The 17,814-nt window shown below is 37.4% G+C and overlaps 1 protein-coding gene across 32 annotated transcripts in view; it reads right to left on the bottom strand.

Annotated features, from left to right (window-relative positions):
• Positions 1 to 17,814, bottom strand: part of NRXN1 (neurexin 1) — a 1,140,616-nt gene that overhangs the window by 1,103,936 nt on the left and 18,866 nt on the right. Inside the window, exon 3 of one of the 32 annotated variants that reach the window (XM_019665193.1) lies at positions 16,254 to 16,763. The exons of the other annotated variants lie outside the window; for them this stretch is intronic. Coding sequence (XP_019520738.1) covers positions 16,651 to 16,763 — 113 coding nt within the window. The 3' untranslated portion in view covers positions 16,254 to 16,650. Of the gene's footprint in view, positions 1 to 16,253; positions 16,764 to 17,814 lie in introns of those variants that run through there. 32 annotated transcript variants of the gene reach the window in all.

Genomic DNA, 17,814 nt, shown 5'->3' with positions numbered 1-17,814 from the left:
CCTTCCATTTTTGTGTGTGTTTGGTGGACTCATCTAGAAACAACTTGGCCTGTTTTCTTACTATACCTTCTATTTTTCACATAGCCTAGAAACTATGCATGTTTCTTTAGATGCACAGGACCAGAAAAGTTTATGACGATAACTATAAAAAGGATGGACTATTAGTAAAGGCAGATGGGTCAACATAACACATGGATTAAATTCAACTAAATATCTTTGGAAGTTTTGACAAGTCTATAGGACTAGCAATACAAAATAGAATGTACCACGCGCTTGATTTTATAGAATAACTGAATTTTCTTATGACCAAAAGGTACATAAACTAAGCCTTCTCTAATGACTTGTCAAATAACACATACAAGAAACTCAATCAGAAAAGACATATAAAGAGAACAACAACAACAACAACAAAAAGACATTAACTCACAGGAAAGTGTAAACACACATATTAGAAATGAGTGTTAGGGGAAGGTTATGGGAGAAAACAGTTACATATGAATCATTTACAAGGGGAATTAATCATAGAATATTTAATTGGTAGACACCATAGAGAAAGGATAGCCTAATTCTTCCATTTTGTTATGAGAATGGAAACCCAAATAATGTATGGTTAATCTTGGGCTGTTCCCATCCCATGCTGCCCCCAAGATTTTTCATCACATAAAAATATAGTACTAACTTGCTCCTTTATCTTTTGTTTGAGGTTCCCTTTGATCAATAGATTCATTTCTTTTATAGTTTCACTAAGTCAGCCCTTCACACCTTCCCCTCATTAGTCAGCGACTGAATCTTTGTTTCAATCTTACTGTACTTTATTAATTAAGGTTTATTACTCCAACTTGTCATGATTCTTTTGAATTCTCAGACTATCGTTCAAATCCTTTGTCAGCTCCATTGTAAAAGGTGCCAGCACACCCATCGCTCGTGCTGAAATAGTTTTCATTCCTAGTAAAATGATATTAAGTGGAATGCGAGGGCAATTTTAGATTCCACATAACAAAGTTTGCTCCATAGGTCATCTTACGAGCCCCAGTAAGCTCCTCAGCACAGCGCTGATAAAGGATCCTTCACAACAGTAATTACATATGGAGCCTCCAATCTCTCGTCTCTAGTCAAGCCATTCACTGGCAAGGTTTCAACTGGTACTTATAGGTATGTGTGTGTGTATATATGTATCTTAACCTTCACCATCTATTTTCCTGCTCTCACTATTCTAACTCAGCTTTCCTCAATACCCCTTTCGATTCCCAAAAGTACACACCAACTAAATGTAAAAAATTAAAATTCTTAGGTTTTGTTTACCATGCTGTTTGTCTGTGCCAGACATGGTTCTATGTATTTCATGTTCATCATTTATTGCCTCTATGCTCAGGTGGGAAGCGTGGGCTTACAGAGGTTAAATAACCCGATCAGTGTCATAGAATTGAACTTAGGCAACCTGATTACAGAGCCTGCACTCCTAATTATCAAGTTTCACTAATGAACACGCACATACACACATACTACATTTAATAAACCACGCGGAGGCTAAAGGTCAGCTGTATTCCATCGTCTGTTCTTCAAGGAATACACTCATTATAAAGAAAAATATAGACTTAAATATGGAGAACACTTACTCTCAAGTTTCCCAGCCATGCTTGATCAGCTAGTCAAAAGTATTCAGGTTTGCACAGGTCCTTACGTTATAAGAGTTATTTTGTCCTCTCCAGGGGAGAGGAATACAGCCATAGAGGCACAGCAAAAAGTGTTGATCAAAGGTCTTAGCTTATATCTGTTCTACAATGAACCTCATCGTATTCAGAGAAACAACTTGTAAACTGTCTTTTCCAGAAGGAGCATTACGAATTCAGATCCAGTCGGCTCCTGGAGGATGCGTTAGCTCTGTGCCATGCATCCAGGACTACTCAATAAATAGCAACAGATTACCCGAGGTGTAGATAAATTACACATGCAATACACACATCCCAGTTCTTAAAAAGCACACATTCAAAATAGGCTTTAAATCATATACAAAAACAACAACTGCAAAATTAATTCCGTGAAAGCTGTACCAGGCACAGGATACCACATAACCTGAGCCTTACTCTATAATCAAATGTAAACAGCGATGCAGTTATATTGGGCATTTTATTCTTTTCTTCAAAATTCATTCTCAATTTGATTCTCAGTATTAAATATTAAAGCCATTCAAGCTTGAAGAAAAGTGTTTGCACTCAGTTCAAGAGAACTAGAGTAATAATCTTTAACATCAATGATAATTTTAGAAAAGGAAATACATAGATGGGTGCCTTTAGACTGAAGCATTAACTATCAATCAATGTGTCACTTATTATCAATTTGGGGAATAGATGCATTGCTTTAAGGGCTGACAAAAGAGCCTAAACAGGGACATAATGACTTGCCAAGCTGAAAAGGACCTTAGAAGTCATTGAGTCCCACCTTCTAGTTTTCCAGATGAGGACACTGAGGCACAGACAGAAATAATTAACATCCCAATGTCACGGCCATGAATGAGTGGCAGAGAGAAGATAAAAGCTCAGAGGGGCCAACGCACGAGAGACAACATTTGAATATGGGCAAATCTTGGGAGATGCAACCGGATTTTAAATAAATGCTGCACGTCATTGAGTAGTTTATCTTTCAATCAAGGATAAAGGGAACTACAGACAAGTCCTGGCTTTCCATGGAGTAGGCAGCTCAGAGAGTCACAAGAGTAAGTCTTGTGTGACTAAGCAAAGGTCGCAGTTGCTTTAAAGCCCTGCGTACTTCACCCTCAGTGCTGCCAACCTGGTCGGATCTCTCACAGCAGGAGGAGCCTTAAAGCAACAACGTCTAGCTTTATAAAAACATTCAGTTGATTTTAGTAGATAAGCACTTAAATAGGTTATGTTCTTTACAGTGTACACATCAGTAAGAATATTACAGAAGAGGAGAGTCTTCTTCGCTATGTGAAATACACATAAATTGGATCATGAATAGTGGGCAGGGTTCAACAAGGAACTATCTTAGAAATACTGAGTACCTATGAGTAAAATAAAAACAAAGAACATAAAACAATCCCTTCTCTGGGGAAATGATACATGAGCAGTTTGCGGGAGGAGGACGGTGGTAATTTTTTTTTAATCTGCATTTTTGTGGCACATTGCTACAAATGTGTGTGTACTTTGCTGAAAGAAAATACTCTTTAAAGGAAACTATCATCTCACATCTTTTTCCAGGAAAAGCCTAGAGAGAAACTGGTGAACTGGGATGGAGTCAGAGGTGAGCTGACTGCCCCTGGCCAAACAAGCTGAATCATTTTGAGGAGCCACAAGACTAGTTGAAGCCAGCTCAAATTTTATATGTATGCACATATTTGCATTTGCATGTACATATGTATTTTCACATATGTATTTAGTATCAAAAGGCAGTAGTGATAACAGAAAAGGGACCAGGAATAAAGACCAGAAAGCTTGACTTCACATCCCAGATCTGCACTTACCTGGCTCTGGCCTTCATCAAGTCAATAGCTTTAGGATTTCAGGGCAAGAAAAACAAAATCTTAGCAATCACCCAGAGCAACCTCCTCATCTCACAGATGGAGAAACTATGCTTAAGAATTGTTTAATAGCAGAGGATCCAGATAACTAACTGGCTGAGCTGGGACTCAGCAACCACTGTAACCTCCTATTACTGTACAAGCTGGAAAGCTAAAAAACACCTTTCCAAGATATTATTGATATCTTTCCAAGATATTAATATTGATATTAAATTCTTCAGAAGACCAAGGTTTTACTAAACTCATAAAAGTAGGAATGGGTAGCATGAGTGGGCTAGTACAGAGGTGGAGTATCTCTGACTCTGTTATAATTAATAACTGACTCTATAGGTTACATTTAAGGAGGCAAATGATTGCTGAGGATTTTTCTCCCTCTCTTCCTTTTTTTTGGGAATCATAGAGTTTTAAAGTTGCAACAAACCATTTGAAATACATGATTAAGTTTGTACATTGTGAACAGAAATGTGTCACAATTTCTTTAAATACATATTTTTCATTGTGATCAATTTTTTCCTCAAGGAAATATTTCCAAGTTTTAAACACTATATAAAGGGAAAAACATTTTAATATAGGCAGTTTTGATTTAGAACAACTTGAGCAATATTTCTGAAGGCCAGCATATAATGAACATACTTTCTTAAATAAAATGTGGATTGCTTACACATGAAGACTTCTGAATATTTAGAGGAGAAAAGGTCAAGAGGGAAGGACACAGGAAATGTACTCTCCTGAGCAGCCAAGGCTAGTCTGGAAAATAGAAGGGGGGTTATCACTGATAAGAGCCAGAGGAAGACAGACCAAAGATTGTTTATTTTTGCGCTAAGGAATCTTACAGTTTGTTGAAAGTTTGCATGTCACTTCATCCCTTCCTTACTTAATGTGGCCCATTAACTGTAATACGGACACTTTAAATCAGGTATTTGGTTCGAAAACCTCAATAAGTTGATTAGACACAGACAATATTGATATGCAATAAATAGTAACTCACCGATACACGCACACAGAAAAATCTAAGGTCAGACATATTTCAGCTGTACTTGAATGGATGTTTTCATTCCAAAATTAAGACATCCTATGGTAATTGGAACATCACTGCAAATAGGATGTTGAAATGGAGAGGAGACAGGTCTGTGTAGCATCCAAGGAAAATCTTTCACATTCCAACTGCCTTTTGCATTAATGGATGTGCTAAACAGATTTGCATTTGTGCATTCACACATTATAGTGTTTTAATACTTCCGAGATAATGGAGTGCATTCACCCCTTACCATGTTTGATTCTAACAGATTTTCAAAAAGGAACTTTAGCTGGACACAACTTAAATAAATGCTATTAAGGTTATGATTGTATGAGGATAGGTATCTAGAGTGTTTAGAATATGCTTGGCACATATTTAAATGCTCCATTGAAATCTAAAAATGTTATGATTAGAAAATAAATCCGCATTGATGGTAGAAACATATTTTAACATCCTGTATTGATGGTAGAAACATTTTAATATCCTGTAGGTAAATGCGTGGTAACTTTGCATAATACATAAACCTACCACAATCATGTGAACCCCTTCAAAAAAGGATCTTGGTTTGCACACACAGCACAGTATCAATTCAGCAAATATTGCAAAATCGAGTAAGAAATGAGTGAATAAAACTCTGTTATCCAAGTGTTGGAAATTACAGTTCTTGAAACATATTTAGCAGTCAATAAGTGAACACAAAAATATGTTTAGACTAGTAATGCTACCAAGGATTTCCCAGGAAATTAAAATTAAAATTGACTAAGTTACCCAGTGTCTTGCTGGAAAAGCATTCTGTTCAAAAAGGTTTACAGTGACAGCTTAACCACTGTAGCAGAGGATGCTTCAAAATGCTTAAACCTAAAGAAGACTAAAGCTTCCCTCCAGCATGCCTGTAGATCCCCGTCACTGGTATCACTTCTTTGTGCAATTTAATATACGCATGATACCCAGGAGTTGAAGAAGGAAGGCAAATGCCACATTACCTAGACAATTCATTAATCCATGTGACTTATCTTTTTTCATCCACCATAATCACTCTCACTTATTCATTTAGGTATTCAGTACATACCTGAGCTCCTATAATGTGCCATACATGGTGGATATTCAACAGGAAGCTGGACAGATATGACCCTTTGCTTCTCTAAGCTTGGTTTAGAATGCAAGATTACTGGGAGTCAGTATGTTTACAAGGGACTGAAGGTGGAGTAAGAGGGAAGGGAAGCCATGCTGACTGCACATCTCCTGGGTGATAAGCACAGTGCTCGGCACTCCTTCAGAGTCTCTCCTGTCAGCAAAGGACCCCACCAGTCACCCAAAGGCTCAGGGCAATCATGTGGAGTCATCCCTCGTTCTTCTCTTTCATTCCCACCCTACTAACAAACCATTAGTCAAAGTTGTCAACTATGCTTTTAAAATATGTAGTTGTTAGGTCTCTGAATGTTAGGTCTCAGGGACCTTGACTTATAGACAGAGCCATGTCTTCAAGAAAACAACAAAATGTCTGTTGGCCTACACCTGCAGACAGAGCCAAACTTGTGATAACGGAAAACACCACAAAACAGCTACTGGCTTACAGGCAGTCAGCATTTTCCCCAAACAATGCTACTGTGTCAGCACCGCCCCTATATAACCCTCCTCACCCCTTCCCTTGGGGGTGTGCCGGTGGTAGCCGTGTTTGCTCAGCCCGATAGACTTTTCTCTCTTACAATAAACTTTCTTAAATTGCCTGACTGTGCACGCTCCTTTATCGGCCGACTTATCAGTACCAACATGAACCCGTTCTTCCATCTCCTCCACCACCCCTCCAATCCGTCGTCATATTTGGCCAATAAGATGGTTCTTCTACTCTTACGTTTTCTCTCTAGGGTGGTTAACACAGAAGCCATATCACTCCCTTTCTCACATACTTCAATGGTGTCTTGTTGAATTTAACATAAAATTTGAAGTCGATGTTGTAACCTGTCAAACTCGATGTAATCTGGCCCCCAGTTAGACCACCAATCTATGTCTCAGACTTGGCTTTACTCACTGTGTGTGTTCAATCACTGTGCCCTCCATGCTGTCTCATGAGCATTCTCACTCAAATGTCACCACCTCAGAAGGCCTAATGTGATTACCCTACCTAAAATAAAATGTCCATTATATACTCTCTGTGCCTTTAATTTTCCTGTTATTAATATCCTGCTTTAATTTTCTTCATAGTGCTTGCCATTTTCTGACATCATACTCTTATGTAATATCCTTATTGATTTATTGCTTTATCACCTGTCTCACTACCTATCCATGAGAGCAGGGCTGTGTCTTTACATGGCTCTGCATCTACAATAGTACTCAGCATATTAGCAAGAACTAAGAAAACATATTTTTGAAAGGATTATTTCAGTCAATCCTATAGTCTCTGAAGTTGCTAATATCATTACTATTTTATAGACAAAAACCAGTAGGGTACAAAGAGGTAATGCCGTCATTTTTGGGAACAGATGAACAAATCCAGGAAACCGGCTCTATGGTTGAGGACTGGAAACCTAGGATAAGATGAAAACAATGAGGAAGGGAGAAGAAATAAGACAGACAAGGTGCTTTGTTTTCTTTTTAATTTCCTAATTGCTTTAATTTTAATACTATAAATAACTACTTTAGGGAAAATATAACTTAATTCTATAAACTCAATTTGCTTTGTTACTTTCAAGTAAAAAATTAAAGACTAAAGACAATAGCCATTATTTACAAAAGATGAGACATGACTGAAAATATGTAGTGGCAACTACTTAATCACTCTTCCATTTTTCTTTCTCTGTCAGACATAGGCCTAGCTTCTGATACAAGTTAGAAGAGGCACAGATTATAATTTGAAAGTAGGGCCCAGAGCAGTGGAATTGGAATTTACAAGGATGCAAGAGCTTACGGCTAAAACAACACTGGAAAGTGTGATGCTGGCTGAAGAGGATTATAATGTCTTTCCGGGTTCAGCGGAGTGAGTAGGTTTTGTGTTCTGTTTTAGAGTATCTTCAAGGCTGGATGAATGCTTTCTGTACTAAACAAAGTAAAGCTCACATCAAGTTTACTGCCTCCATATGGTTGGTTCCAACCACATATGCACAACAGTAGATTCATTGGAAAAAAATGTAACTTGTTTTCCTAGAAAAGGCAATTGTGTTGCTAGCACTTTAATGAGCAAGAGTTCAAATGCAAGCCAGAGCTAAAAAAAAAAAAAAAAATCAAACTTAGAACATCACTTTGTTGATGCCTTTCCAAAACAGCAATTTGATAAAAAAGCATCTGCAAGTCTTTTATCTGCAAACTTAATTTCATTAGTGCACTATACTGTACTTAAAATAAAAAAAAGCATTTATTAAAATTGTAATGAATGGATCCCTTAGGCTTTGATCTCTTACACCAGATGTAGCAAACGCCCCTAAACGCAGATCAATAAGGTGTCCTTTTTTTTTTCTTTTTCTCCAAATAATAATCTCAGACAAAACATATGAAGTTCATTTTATCAAAATTTAGGCATAAAAAACATTATTTAAAAAAATAATAAAGTATTCCCCATTCATGCTACTGTTTATTCTTATAGTATTTTATTTTATTTTATTTTTTTTAGCTGAGCCATCCCACTGCCTGTTGGCAGCTCAACTCGGGCCGGGCATCGAACCACTGTTGCTCAGAGCTCGCACTCTTGAGTGAGCTCTTAACCAACTGAGCCACTCGGCCAATGCCATGCTACTGTTTAACATGGACAGCAGTCTTACTCTTGAGATGAAAAAAAATAAAATTTTGTATTTAATGGCATTTCCTAAATATTGTCTGACACAATACACTAAAAATCTTTTATGACAGAATCAGAAGCACTATTAAAACGCAGTCTTTCTAGGAAACCACTCTTTTCATCAAGTGCCATGCCTTCCTAGAAAACAGAATCTTACTCCATATTGCGGGGGTTTTGATTTATTTGCTGGAGTACACCATTGCTTTTGTGTTCCAAAATACAAAGAGACTCCTATAATGATGAATTTGTGAAAATGACTTTCCATAAGGAACACACATTTATTTTACTGTGCATATAAAGGGCTCTGTTATGAATCTACAAGCCTCTTCCGTGCACCTAGGAAGGAAGTTTCCCCATCAGGCCAGATGCGGGATCCGAACCAGGGCCCTCTGCCGTCCCAAGACAGTTCTTAACCATTGCGCCACTTGGCCAGCCCGGAGTAGATACTCTTTTTGGGCTCTTCTAACTGTAAAATTCTATGGATTCTGTAACTTGGATATTTTCAAACATATTTTCATTTCTTAGTAAATTTTTCTTGATATTATGACATATTAATCCTGAGTTCAAGCGTTAATATACAGACTCCTCTGGCTGAAGGAACTAGTGAATGTAATGAACTTTAAAAAGGAGGAGGAGGACGAGGCTTTACTTGTAAGTAATCCGGAGATTCCTGAAGTTCTCCTCACTTGAGCTTCACTATTATATAATTTTATGAGGCAAAACAACAAACAAGTATAGAGGGTCTTGAAGGAACTATGAATTCCTGAATAACTGTGATTTACCAAAGTGAAATTATTGTCATTATCTATTAGGCCAGCTAGGATATATCCCTAAAATAATGTGAGACCTATGTTTCACTGAATTACATCTAGTATTTCACCAGTAGTGTATTAAAAACTAAAGAATATGTACCATTGAGAGCATTATTTTAAGTCATTTTTATATATAATTCTAATTACTAAATATTTCAGAGTGAGAAGAAAAATAATTAGAGATTAATGATGATGGCTATTAAATCTTTTCTTAAAACTTCCTTTCTAAAAATTAACATCACATTTAACCATGAAAACTTCCTATTTAAAAATTAATTTTAGTTACAGCCTACCTCCACATAGGATTTGGGAGGGCTACATGAGACATGGAGGAAATTCTAATTGAAAAAAAGGCAGACTATCTGTGCAAAATCTTAACAGATAAACTCAATGTGTTGCATTTAAATAGCTTATTTGCGTCTGAGCTTGCTCCAGTACATGGGGCAAAATGGTCCCTATGTATACACAAGAGGAATATATCTCTTTATGTCAACCAGAAAAAGAAAAAAAGAAAATGAGGGAGGGAAGTTAAATAACTGACTTTCGAACTCTTACCAAACAAGAAGTGAGTTACAGAAAGGAAACACCATTGCTCTGAAGTTTCAGCTTGTGACTGTGATGGCTGTTAGTTTTCTCTGCTTAACTATTTCAACCATCAGCTTTTGAACACATTTGAGCTTTCTTTTCACAGACCTGCTAAAAAAAAACAAAACACAATTTTCGCTATCCCTTTCCTCTCAGCACGCCTTCACCCTTTATTCTAGATAAACCTCATTCCTAGATTGCAAAGAAAATTTGTAAGAAACTCAGCCATTTGTCCAGTTTCTGGAGTGGTAGTAAGGAAGCCCTCGTTTAGGGCCTGGCTAGCTCTCCCATGGAGGGTGGACGGATCTCAGGCAAACTGCTGCTCACACACCTGCCATGAACAAAGCCTTAGATAGCTAAAAAAGAGCAGCCGAAACAAACAGATTCTGCGTGTAAAAACAAAGGACCGTGCAGAGAGCCTAATAGAACAGAGAAGCCACTAAATAAATACTTGCTCACAATACAGGTTATTTCTGTCTTGGTTGTTCCTCATTCCCTCCTCTCTCCCTTTGGACAGTATTTTTTATTTTCTCTGGGCATGTCATGGACCTAGTTAATATTTTATGACATAGCAAAATATACGTATATTTTAAAAGTTACGGAAATTTTAGAAAGTTAAGTTTCATGAAAGGAACTTTATAAAGTACGTGGTTTTATAAATAAACATTTTCTAAAAAGGGATTTGAGAGTACTGCACTTTGCTGGTGTTGGTTTTTTTTTTTTCCTCTTACCTATAAAATTTGATGTAAATGTATTATTTTAAAGTGAGAGGAAGGGCAGGCCAAGTGGCTCAGTTGGTTAAGAGCTCACTCAAGAGTGCGAGCTCTAAGTAACAGCGGTTCGATTCCCCGCCCGAGCTGAGCTGCCGCTGAGCTGCCAACAGGTGGCAGGATGGCTCAGCTTAAAAAGATAATAAATAAATAAATAAATAAATAAATAAATAAATAAATAAATAAATAAAGTGAGAGGAATATCAGTCACTGGAGAATGTCATCATCACCCATCTAAAGGAGCACTTTTCTCATGCCAAGAAAACTGGAAGTTTGGATTGCAATGGAAACCCTACTTGGTAAGCATGGAAACAAATCAAAGAAGGGGGGAAGTCCTGAGGGATATTAATTTTAGATGATAGTGAAACTTAATGAAAGAATGAATCTTGCTGTCCAGAAGCCGGCGACTGATCTGCCTCGCCTGGGAAGAGCGCAATGATGGTGCCAACTTGGGCCAGTGAGGCAACATCCTCCACAACTAGACTGAAGAACAAAAGGACAGAAACTTGTCTGTTCCCCTTCCCCCAACTCCCCAGCACTGTTCCCATCCCCCAACTCCCCAATAAAAATCTTAAAAAAAAAAACAAAAAAAAGAACGAATCTTCTCCCCACAAAACAGAACCTATTACATAGTAACTAGAATATGCATGTCTGCCTATGTCTAGCTGTTTACAGAAAATAGCCAGTTTTTTACTGTGATACGTTAATTTCTGCCACTCTTAGTTGCTTTTAAATACTTTGTAACTGGATCTACACCCCATGTCTTCCCCTGGATTCCACTGTGGTAGGTCTCCGTCTTTCATTTCTCGCCCTCTCCATCCCAACTTGACCATCGGTTTACCCTTATCTTAATCACTCACCTCTATGCTTCCCCTTTTGTTTTTTGTTTCCCAAAAACAAATCTGCACTTTGGATTGGGTTTCAGGATATGGTACATCCAAGCATGTACAAATCTATTGGCAGCCATAGGCCTTTCTCACGAGAACCTCGGTCTTTGTCTAAATTGGGTCCACAGTTGTTTATTTATAATTTTTTCTTTCCACCCAAGATCTGCCACTGTATTCACAGTGGTCTTTCTAAAATTACACAGTTGAACCATACACAACTTGGAGGGTTAGGGGTTCCAACTACCCATGTGGTCCAAAATCCACATATAATTTAAGCCGGCCCTCTGCATTGGCGGATTCCCAACCATCACGGATGAAAAATGTGTAACCACATTTTATACTAGTTCCTGTTCTTGCAACTCCACCACAAACTCAAAAGGGAAATCCCATGCCCCTTAACATAGCTTACACGACTTACAAAGCTCAGCTTGCAGCCTGTATTTAGCCACTTTCCCCATCTCTCCTCTCTGAACCACAAATTCTAAACTATTTTCAGGTCTTCAATGAGGCACAGTCTTTTTTTTGCACGCTGTTCCTCTTTTCCCTTCTGTTTGCTTAGTTAACTCCTACTCATATCCAGGTCTCACCTTAGCTGTCTCATGTTCTGGAAAGCCTTCTCTACTTTGTAAATCTGAGTTGCATGCATTCAACCATTAATGTTGATCATTCTGGATGGTAGTGAACTTGTACATGCCTGTATTCACCTACAGATTATAAACTCCATGAGAATTGTGACCAAGCCCATCTGATCACAAATACATTCCTAGTGCCTAGGCCCAGTGCCTTTAAATATTACTTCAAATGTTAGAGATGTTTTAAAAACTCTCTCTAGTTTATCAATTACCACCTTACATACAATAATAAGCTATAGATAGATATTGATCCATTTTTACCGCAGGATTCCATTCTGTAACAGGTTGTTTTTATTTCGATATGTAGTTGAACATATTTTTCAGGTCATTATTAAAAGATTAGTAAACATTGTAATTTTCTAAACTATTTCTGAAATGCACAGATAATAGTCAGAGAAAAAAAGTACTGCCCGTAGAAAAGCGGATGCAATACCCATTTGGGGATTTTGAAATCTAAGGAAGGCCAAATACATGTATACTATACTATAATTTCTGAATTATTTACAGAGGTTTTGGTGATACAACAGGAAAACCAGGAATACACTTTTTTAATGAATCATTTATGAAATCAACTCCAATGTCCAATTAAGTTACATGGGAATGTTTAAGGATTTAGGGAAAGTCTGCAGAATATGTACTTAACCACTATACATTAAAAAATGTTTTACCTGTATAACTTTTGTTGTGTTTTATGTTATTATTTCTTGTTTTTAATGATGTGTGTGAAATTACTGACAATACAGTTTTGAAAAGGAGAAAGGGGTAATATCGTTTAAATAAGCATTTTTACAGAATGTATTTTTACACAAATGTTCATTTCTAAAACTGGTAAATTTTGAGATAAAATATCTTCATAAACCATATTTAGCTAAAATGTGGGCAAATCCACAGAGTGATGCTTTGCAGATGATAGGAAAGAATTCTCTGAGGTATTTCCTTCTTTTCAGCAATTGTCATCTTAGCAGGTATATTGTTTGAATGTTTTATGATGAAAAGCCAAAACATGATGGGAAAAAAAACAACTCACAAGTTGGTATAGCCCTAAGAGAGGAAGAAACGCTGGCAAGAAAAATTACTCTTTCACAGAGTGGATAGAAAAGACATATAAACCAGGAACACACTAATGATCAGATGAAGAAAACGACAGTAGAAAACAAGTGACCTTCTATGTATGTTGAGGTTTGCCTACAGTCTTCCTGTAGTCTTTGAAAACCTTATTTACAGGTTTCTTATTGGCCGTTACTAGCAATACACCATTTGGCTGGGAAATCCATTCACCCATACATAAAAGGGATGAGGTACAAAGAAAAATGCCAAAGTCAAATTAACTAAAAGCAAATGTGCCTCCAAACCAAAGAGATGCTCTCCAAGTTTGACAGTGCCTCAAATGGTATCACGCTCTCTAAAAAGAAGAGGATGACTCTTGATCGTCTGTATGGATAACTCCACAGGACCTACAGGAGCTATGCTGAAGCTGCGAGTGGTGACATGGAGACCCGAGGGAAAGCCCGATATGCAGAGGCAAATAAAACCTACGTTCCAAATCCCTCTCTCCTTGCTGCTTAGCTTCTCTGAGCTTTAGTTTTCCTAAATGCAAGATGAAGATAATTAAATGAATCTGGTTTGTGGTAGTTAGAATTAAATGCGATAACATACATAAAATGGGTAATAACCAGTATGCAGTAGATGATCAGCAAATATCAGCCCCTTCCTTCTCTTGCACAGTATTGCTCAGGGTATATTTTAAAACACATTCTTAGTTTTACTTCACATAATATAGAACTTTTAATTCTGTATAAAAGATTCTCAGTAAATATGAAAAGCCATCAAAATAATGATAATCTCCCAAATTTATCTCTTTGTAAATGGTCATGGCCACAGAACATTTTTTTTTAATTTTTACTCAAATATTCATATTTTTCAGAGATTGTCTTTAATTTAGTGATAATATTAGGATTGTTTGCTGGGGTAAATCACATTATTGTTTTAACTTCAGTGTGTGTTGTCTTTGTTTTTGTTTTGTTTTTAAACTGGAAAAAATGAGAGATATACAGTTAAGGAAACCAATGTCCAATAAAGCATTGCTAAAACCATGAGTTGGGAAACAATCTGGAGAGTCTGAATAAATTCTTGTCACTTAGTTCCAATCTTGCCCTGAGTAATTTCAAGGAGCTGACCCAAAAAAGCAAGATCTGAGTTAGAAATTAGGACCAATGGCTAGATCTAAGCCTTTCCTCTCCAGGCTTTTAGCATTTTCTCTAGAAAATGTGCAAGCATCTGAATTTCATGTGTAATTGGCTCACACCAGCTAAATTTTGAGTAAGAGGTAAAAGAGTCATTTTGGGTTAGATATGAAAAACTTTATGCAACAAATGCATATTTGGAAACTGCAAAATGAGCATGCAAATCGATTTATATGCACGGATGAATGAATATAGATGAGCTATTTTCAAAGTATACGCATCCTGGTGTAGCACAAGATATCTGTACAAAAGGAACGGGAGGGAGGTGAGATTACTAAGCTTAGTCATCCATTTGCAATTTTCAATGGAAAATTGCATTGTCAGTTTCCATTATGCCTGCACAAATTTAGACAAATTAAAGAGTCAACTAAGTAATTATTGATAACATACATGTGTATGAGGTAAAGCAGGAACGACTTGTCAGTCATTTGGAACTTCTCAGATGTTCCTACGATGTTTATTAGGGAGAGGGGGATAGTGTCAGAATGATAATACCTGTGAAACCAATTTGAGACTATTCAGCTATCTCTCTAATTTGGGAGATGAGTGAGGACAGGGGGAAATGTGGCAAATGATACATTAACCAAGATAGCTCTGCTTAGCAGAAACATTACATCTATTTCCAGAACCTGTCCTTGATTAGGATCCCTTTGTTAAGTCCCAGGAAAATTATCATTCAACCTGACAAGTGGGTCCAAGTTAAAAAAAAAAATGCTTGGGATTATCCATGATTTAAATTCTGTAATTCTCTCTTTTATGATATTCTTTCAGAATATATCCTGCAGGGTTACTGCCATACTCTGTTCTGACAATATGAACATTTTGTTTTTATTTCTAAAACAGAATGTTCAATCTAGAATGATAACACAACTCTGTGGAAAGTCATATAATGAGTCTGATCTTCTTATGTGTACAATTAGTTTGACATTTCAAAATTTCATTGAAAATCTCTCAAAATGAAAAGTCACCAACTTCCTTTGTTAATCTGGTTTTGTACTTGCAAATATATTTACCTTGCAATAATTTAAATAGATGTTTCTTTACTTCCTACATGAAAACAATGAAACACCTGATTGTTACAAATTTATTTTTTTACGTAATTAATATATGCAATCCTATTTTTGTGTATATATGTTTGTGTATGTATGTAAGTACTTTAAATCTAATTATGTTCACTAAACAATATATTTTAACATTTTCATGCCAGTTTATATGCATTATGTACACACACACACACACACACACACACACACACACACACACACCTCGTTCATGTTATATTGTAAGGCACTGTATACGGGTCTACCATGTTTCTTTAGCCAATTCTATGTTAATTAATATTTGAGTTGATTCCATTTACTTGCTTTCACCATTACAGACAATATGTAATCTGTGTCAGTGATAACATATTTATGAGATTTGTTCAAGTATTTGTTTAAAAATAATCGTACAAGAGGAATTGCTGTGTTAAAGGGTATACCATTTAAAATTGTTATAGCTACTGTTAAATCGCCCCTAAAAATGGTTGTAGGAATAGTAATTTACACTGCAACCAAAGGTGTGCAGGGGCACAAAAGTGCCTGCATTACCCCGTCTCTGACAGCACTGTGTATGATGGCAGTCCTTTAATCCTCTCAATCAGTAAGGCAACAAATAATACCTCATTTTAATTTATATTGTTTGGCTTCTGACTGAGATAAAGCTTATTTTCTTATGTTTATTGGCTATTTGTATTTCTTTTTTAAAGAACTGTTTGTTTCCTTTGACCATCACCCTCAATATTTTCCTCTTAATATCATTTTTTTTTACAAGGACTCTGAGTGGTAAACATACAATGTGATATACAGATGATGTACTACAGAATTGTACACTTGAAACCTATGTAATTTTACTTACCATTGTCACCCCAATAAATTTTAAGTTAAAAAAGTATCTTAAACGTAATTACATTTACAAATATTTATTGAGCTCCTACTATGGGCCAGTCTGGTAGCTCTCACATATATAATGAGGGGATACACAGAAGAACAAATGCCCTCTCGGGGACTTAGAATCGTGAGAAGAAATAAGGTGGGATATTAAATAACTAATAAAATGTGTTGAGTACATTACTAAGTATACGCACAAGGGTCTACCGAAAGCCAGCCTTGGTTCTTCAGGTGGACCAGAGGAAGACTTCAGAGTGGTGTCTCACAGGGAGGACTGATAGATGGGTCATGAATGATGTGCATTTAATGTTGTGAGTGGTTGTTGCTTTCATTTTATTTTCTTCGTTTTTAACTTCAAAACTAATTTTCAGGCCTGTCATCTCATCCCTCTCCAGGAAGAAGTCATAGCAGTGCCCAAACCTCTTGCATTCCAAGCTGTATTTCCCAGAGGAGCAGCACTGACACAGACTATAAAAGGATTGCAGTGGGAACCACACCACACGCCACAAGGATGTGCTGCCGTCGGGATGCAGGGCTGGGCCATCGACCTGGTGGGGGTGGACTCAGTGTCGGGGCAGACCCTGGAGATGGCCAAATAAACAGGAGGAAATGCAAGGTGAGCTGAGACACAGGCAGACGCTGTAACTTGAGCTCAGCCACGTTCAGGGAAAACATGAAACTGGGGCAATCCGCTGTGTAAACAGGACAGCAGGACAGCTGGCTCGGGGCACAGGAGCATGTGGGCAGGGAGCCTGTCCAGAGTGTATTCCAGGGACACCCATGTGCAGTGACAGCAAGCTAAGGTGACTGGGGACTAATGCATGGGCCAAGTGCTTGGTAGCAGTCAGTGCCATATTTTACTCGAATGCATCTGTGAATTGTAACTTCAGACAACTTTTGAAATAGCTTTTACACTGTATGAGTGTGTGTGGTTTTTTGGGGGGATTGGGGAGACAGGAGATAGCTTTCTTTATTAGGGGGGTGCTGTTTGGAGGTATTTTTATTTCACACTTGGGGGATTTCCATGTTAAAGATTTTTCAAAAGTACAATTATTTACATACCTAAAAGCTGAAAATGTAGTTTGAAGGTCATTTGCTCAGGCCTCTGACCAGAATAAGGGGAATCTTAAACTCTTTGTGACTGGCACTTATCTGTCTAAGCTGTTGTGAAGGATCTCCAGGAATTGAGGTCTGCCCAGCACTTCTGGCTGGCCTGTTCTCACATTTATACTAGAAGTACAAGGAAATGCCGTTTTCTCTTTTCTTAGGCCCACGTCAACACACTCCTGTTCAAATCCATTCCCATTGTTCAGTCCTCTGCAGACCAGAATACCGTACCACTGCCAGCTTTCCTTACTCCAAATTCTTTCTTCTGTTTGTCAGCTTATATTTTTCTGGCCTACTTTTCCTGCTTACACATGCAATACTATCAAGACTATTCCCTTTATACAATTCTGGACTGCCTGATCTACAGACACTAGTAATAGACGGGTATTTTTTCCCACCATCAGGTAACAACTTACTAAGCATTTTATGAAGCCCCTGCCCACGCCATTTCCAAGGTATAGTGGAAAATTAGCAAGTCAGAGAGAGAAGCGAGAGGAAAGGTTAAGAATTGAGAGTGCAGCAATG

This window comes from Hipposideros armiger, unplaced genomic scaffold, assembly GCF_001890085.2.
Source record: "Hipposideros armiger isolate ML-2016 unplaced genomic scaffold, ASM189008v1 scaffold_435, whole genome shotgun sequence".
NCBI lineage: Eukaryota > Metazoa > Chordata > Mammalia > Chiroptera > Hipposideridae > Hipposideros > Hipposideros armiger.
This window is presented reverse-complemented; position numbering and strand designations above follow the sequence as displayed.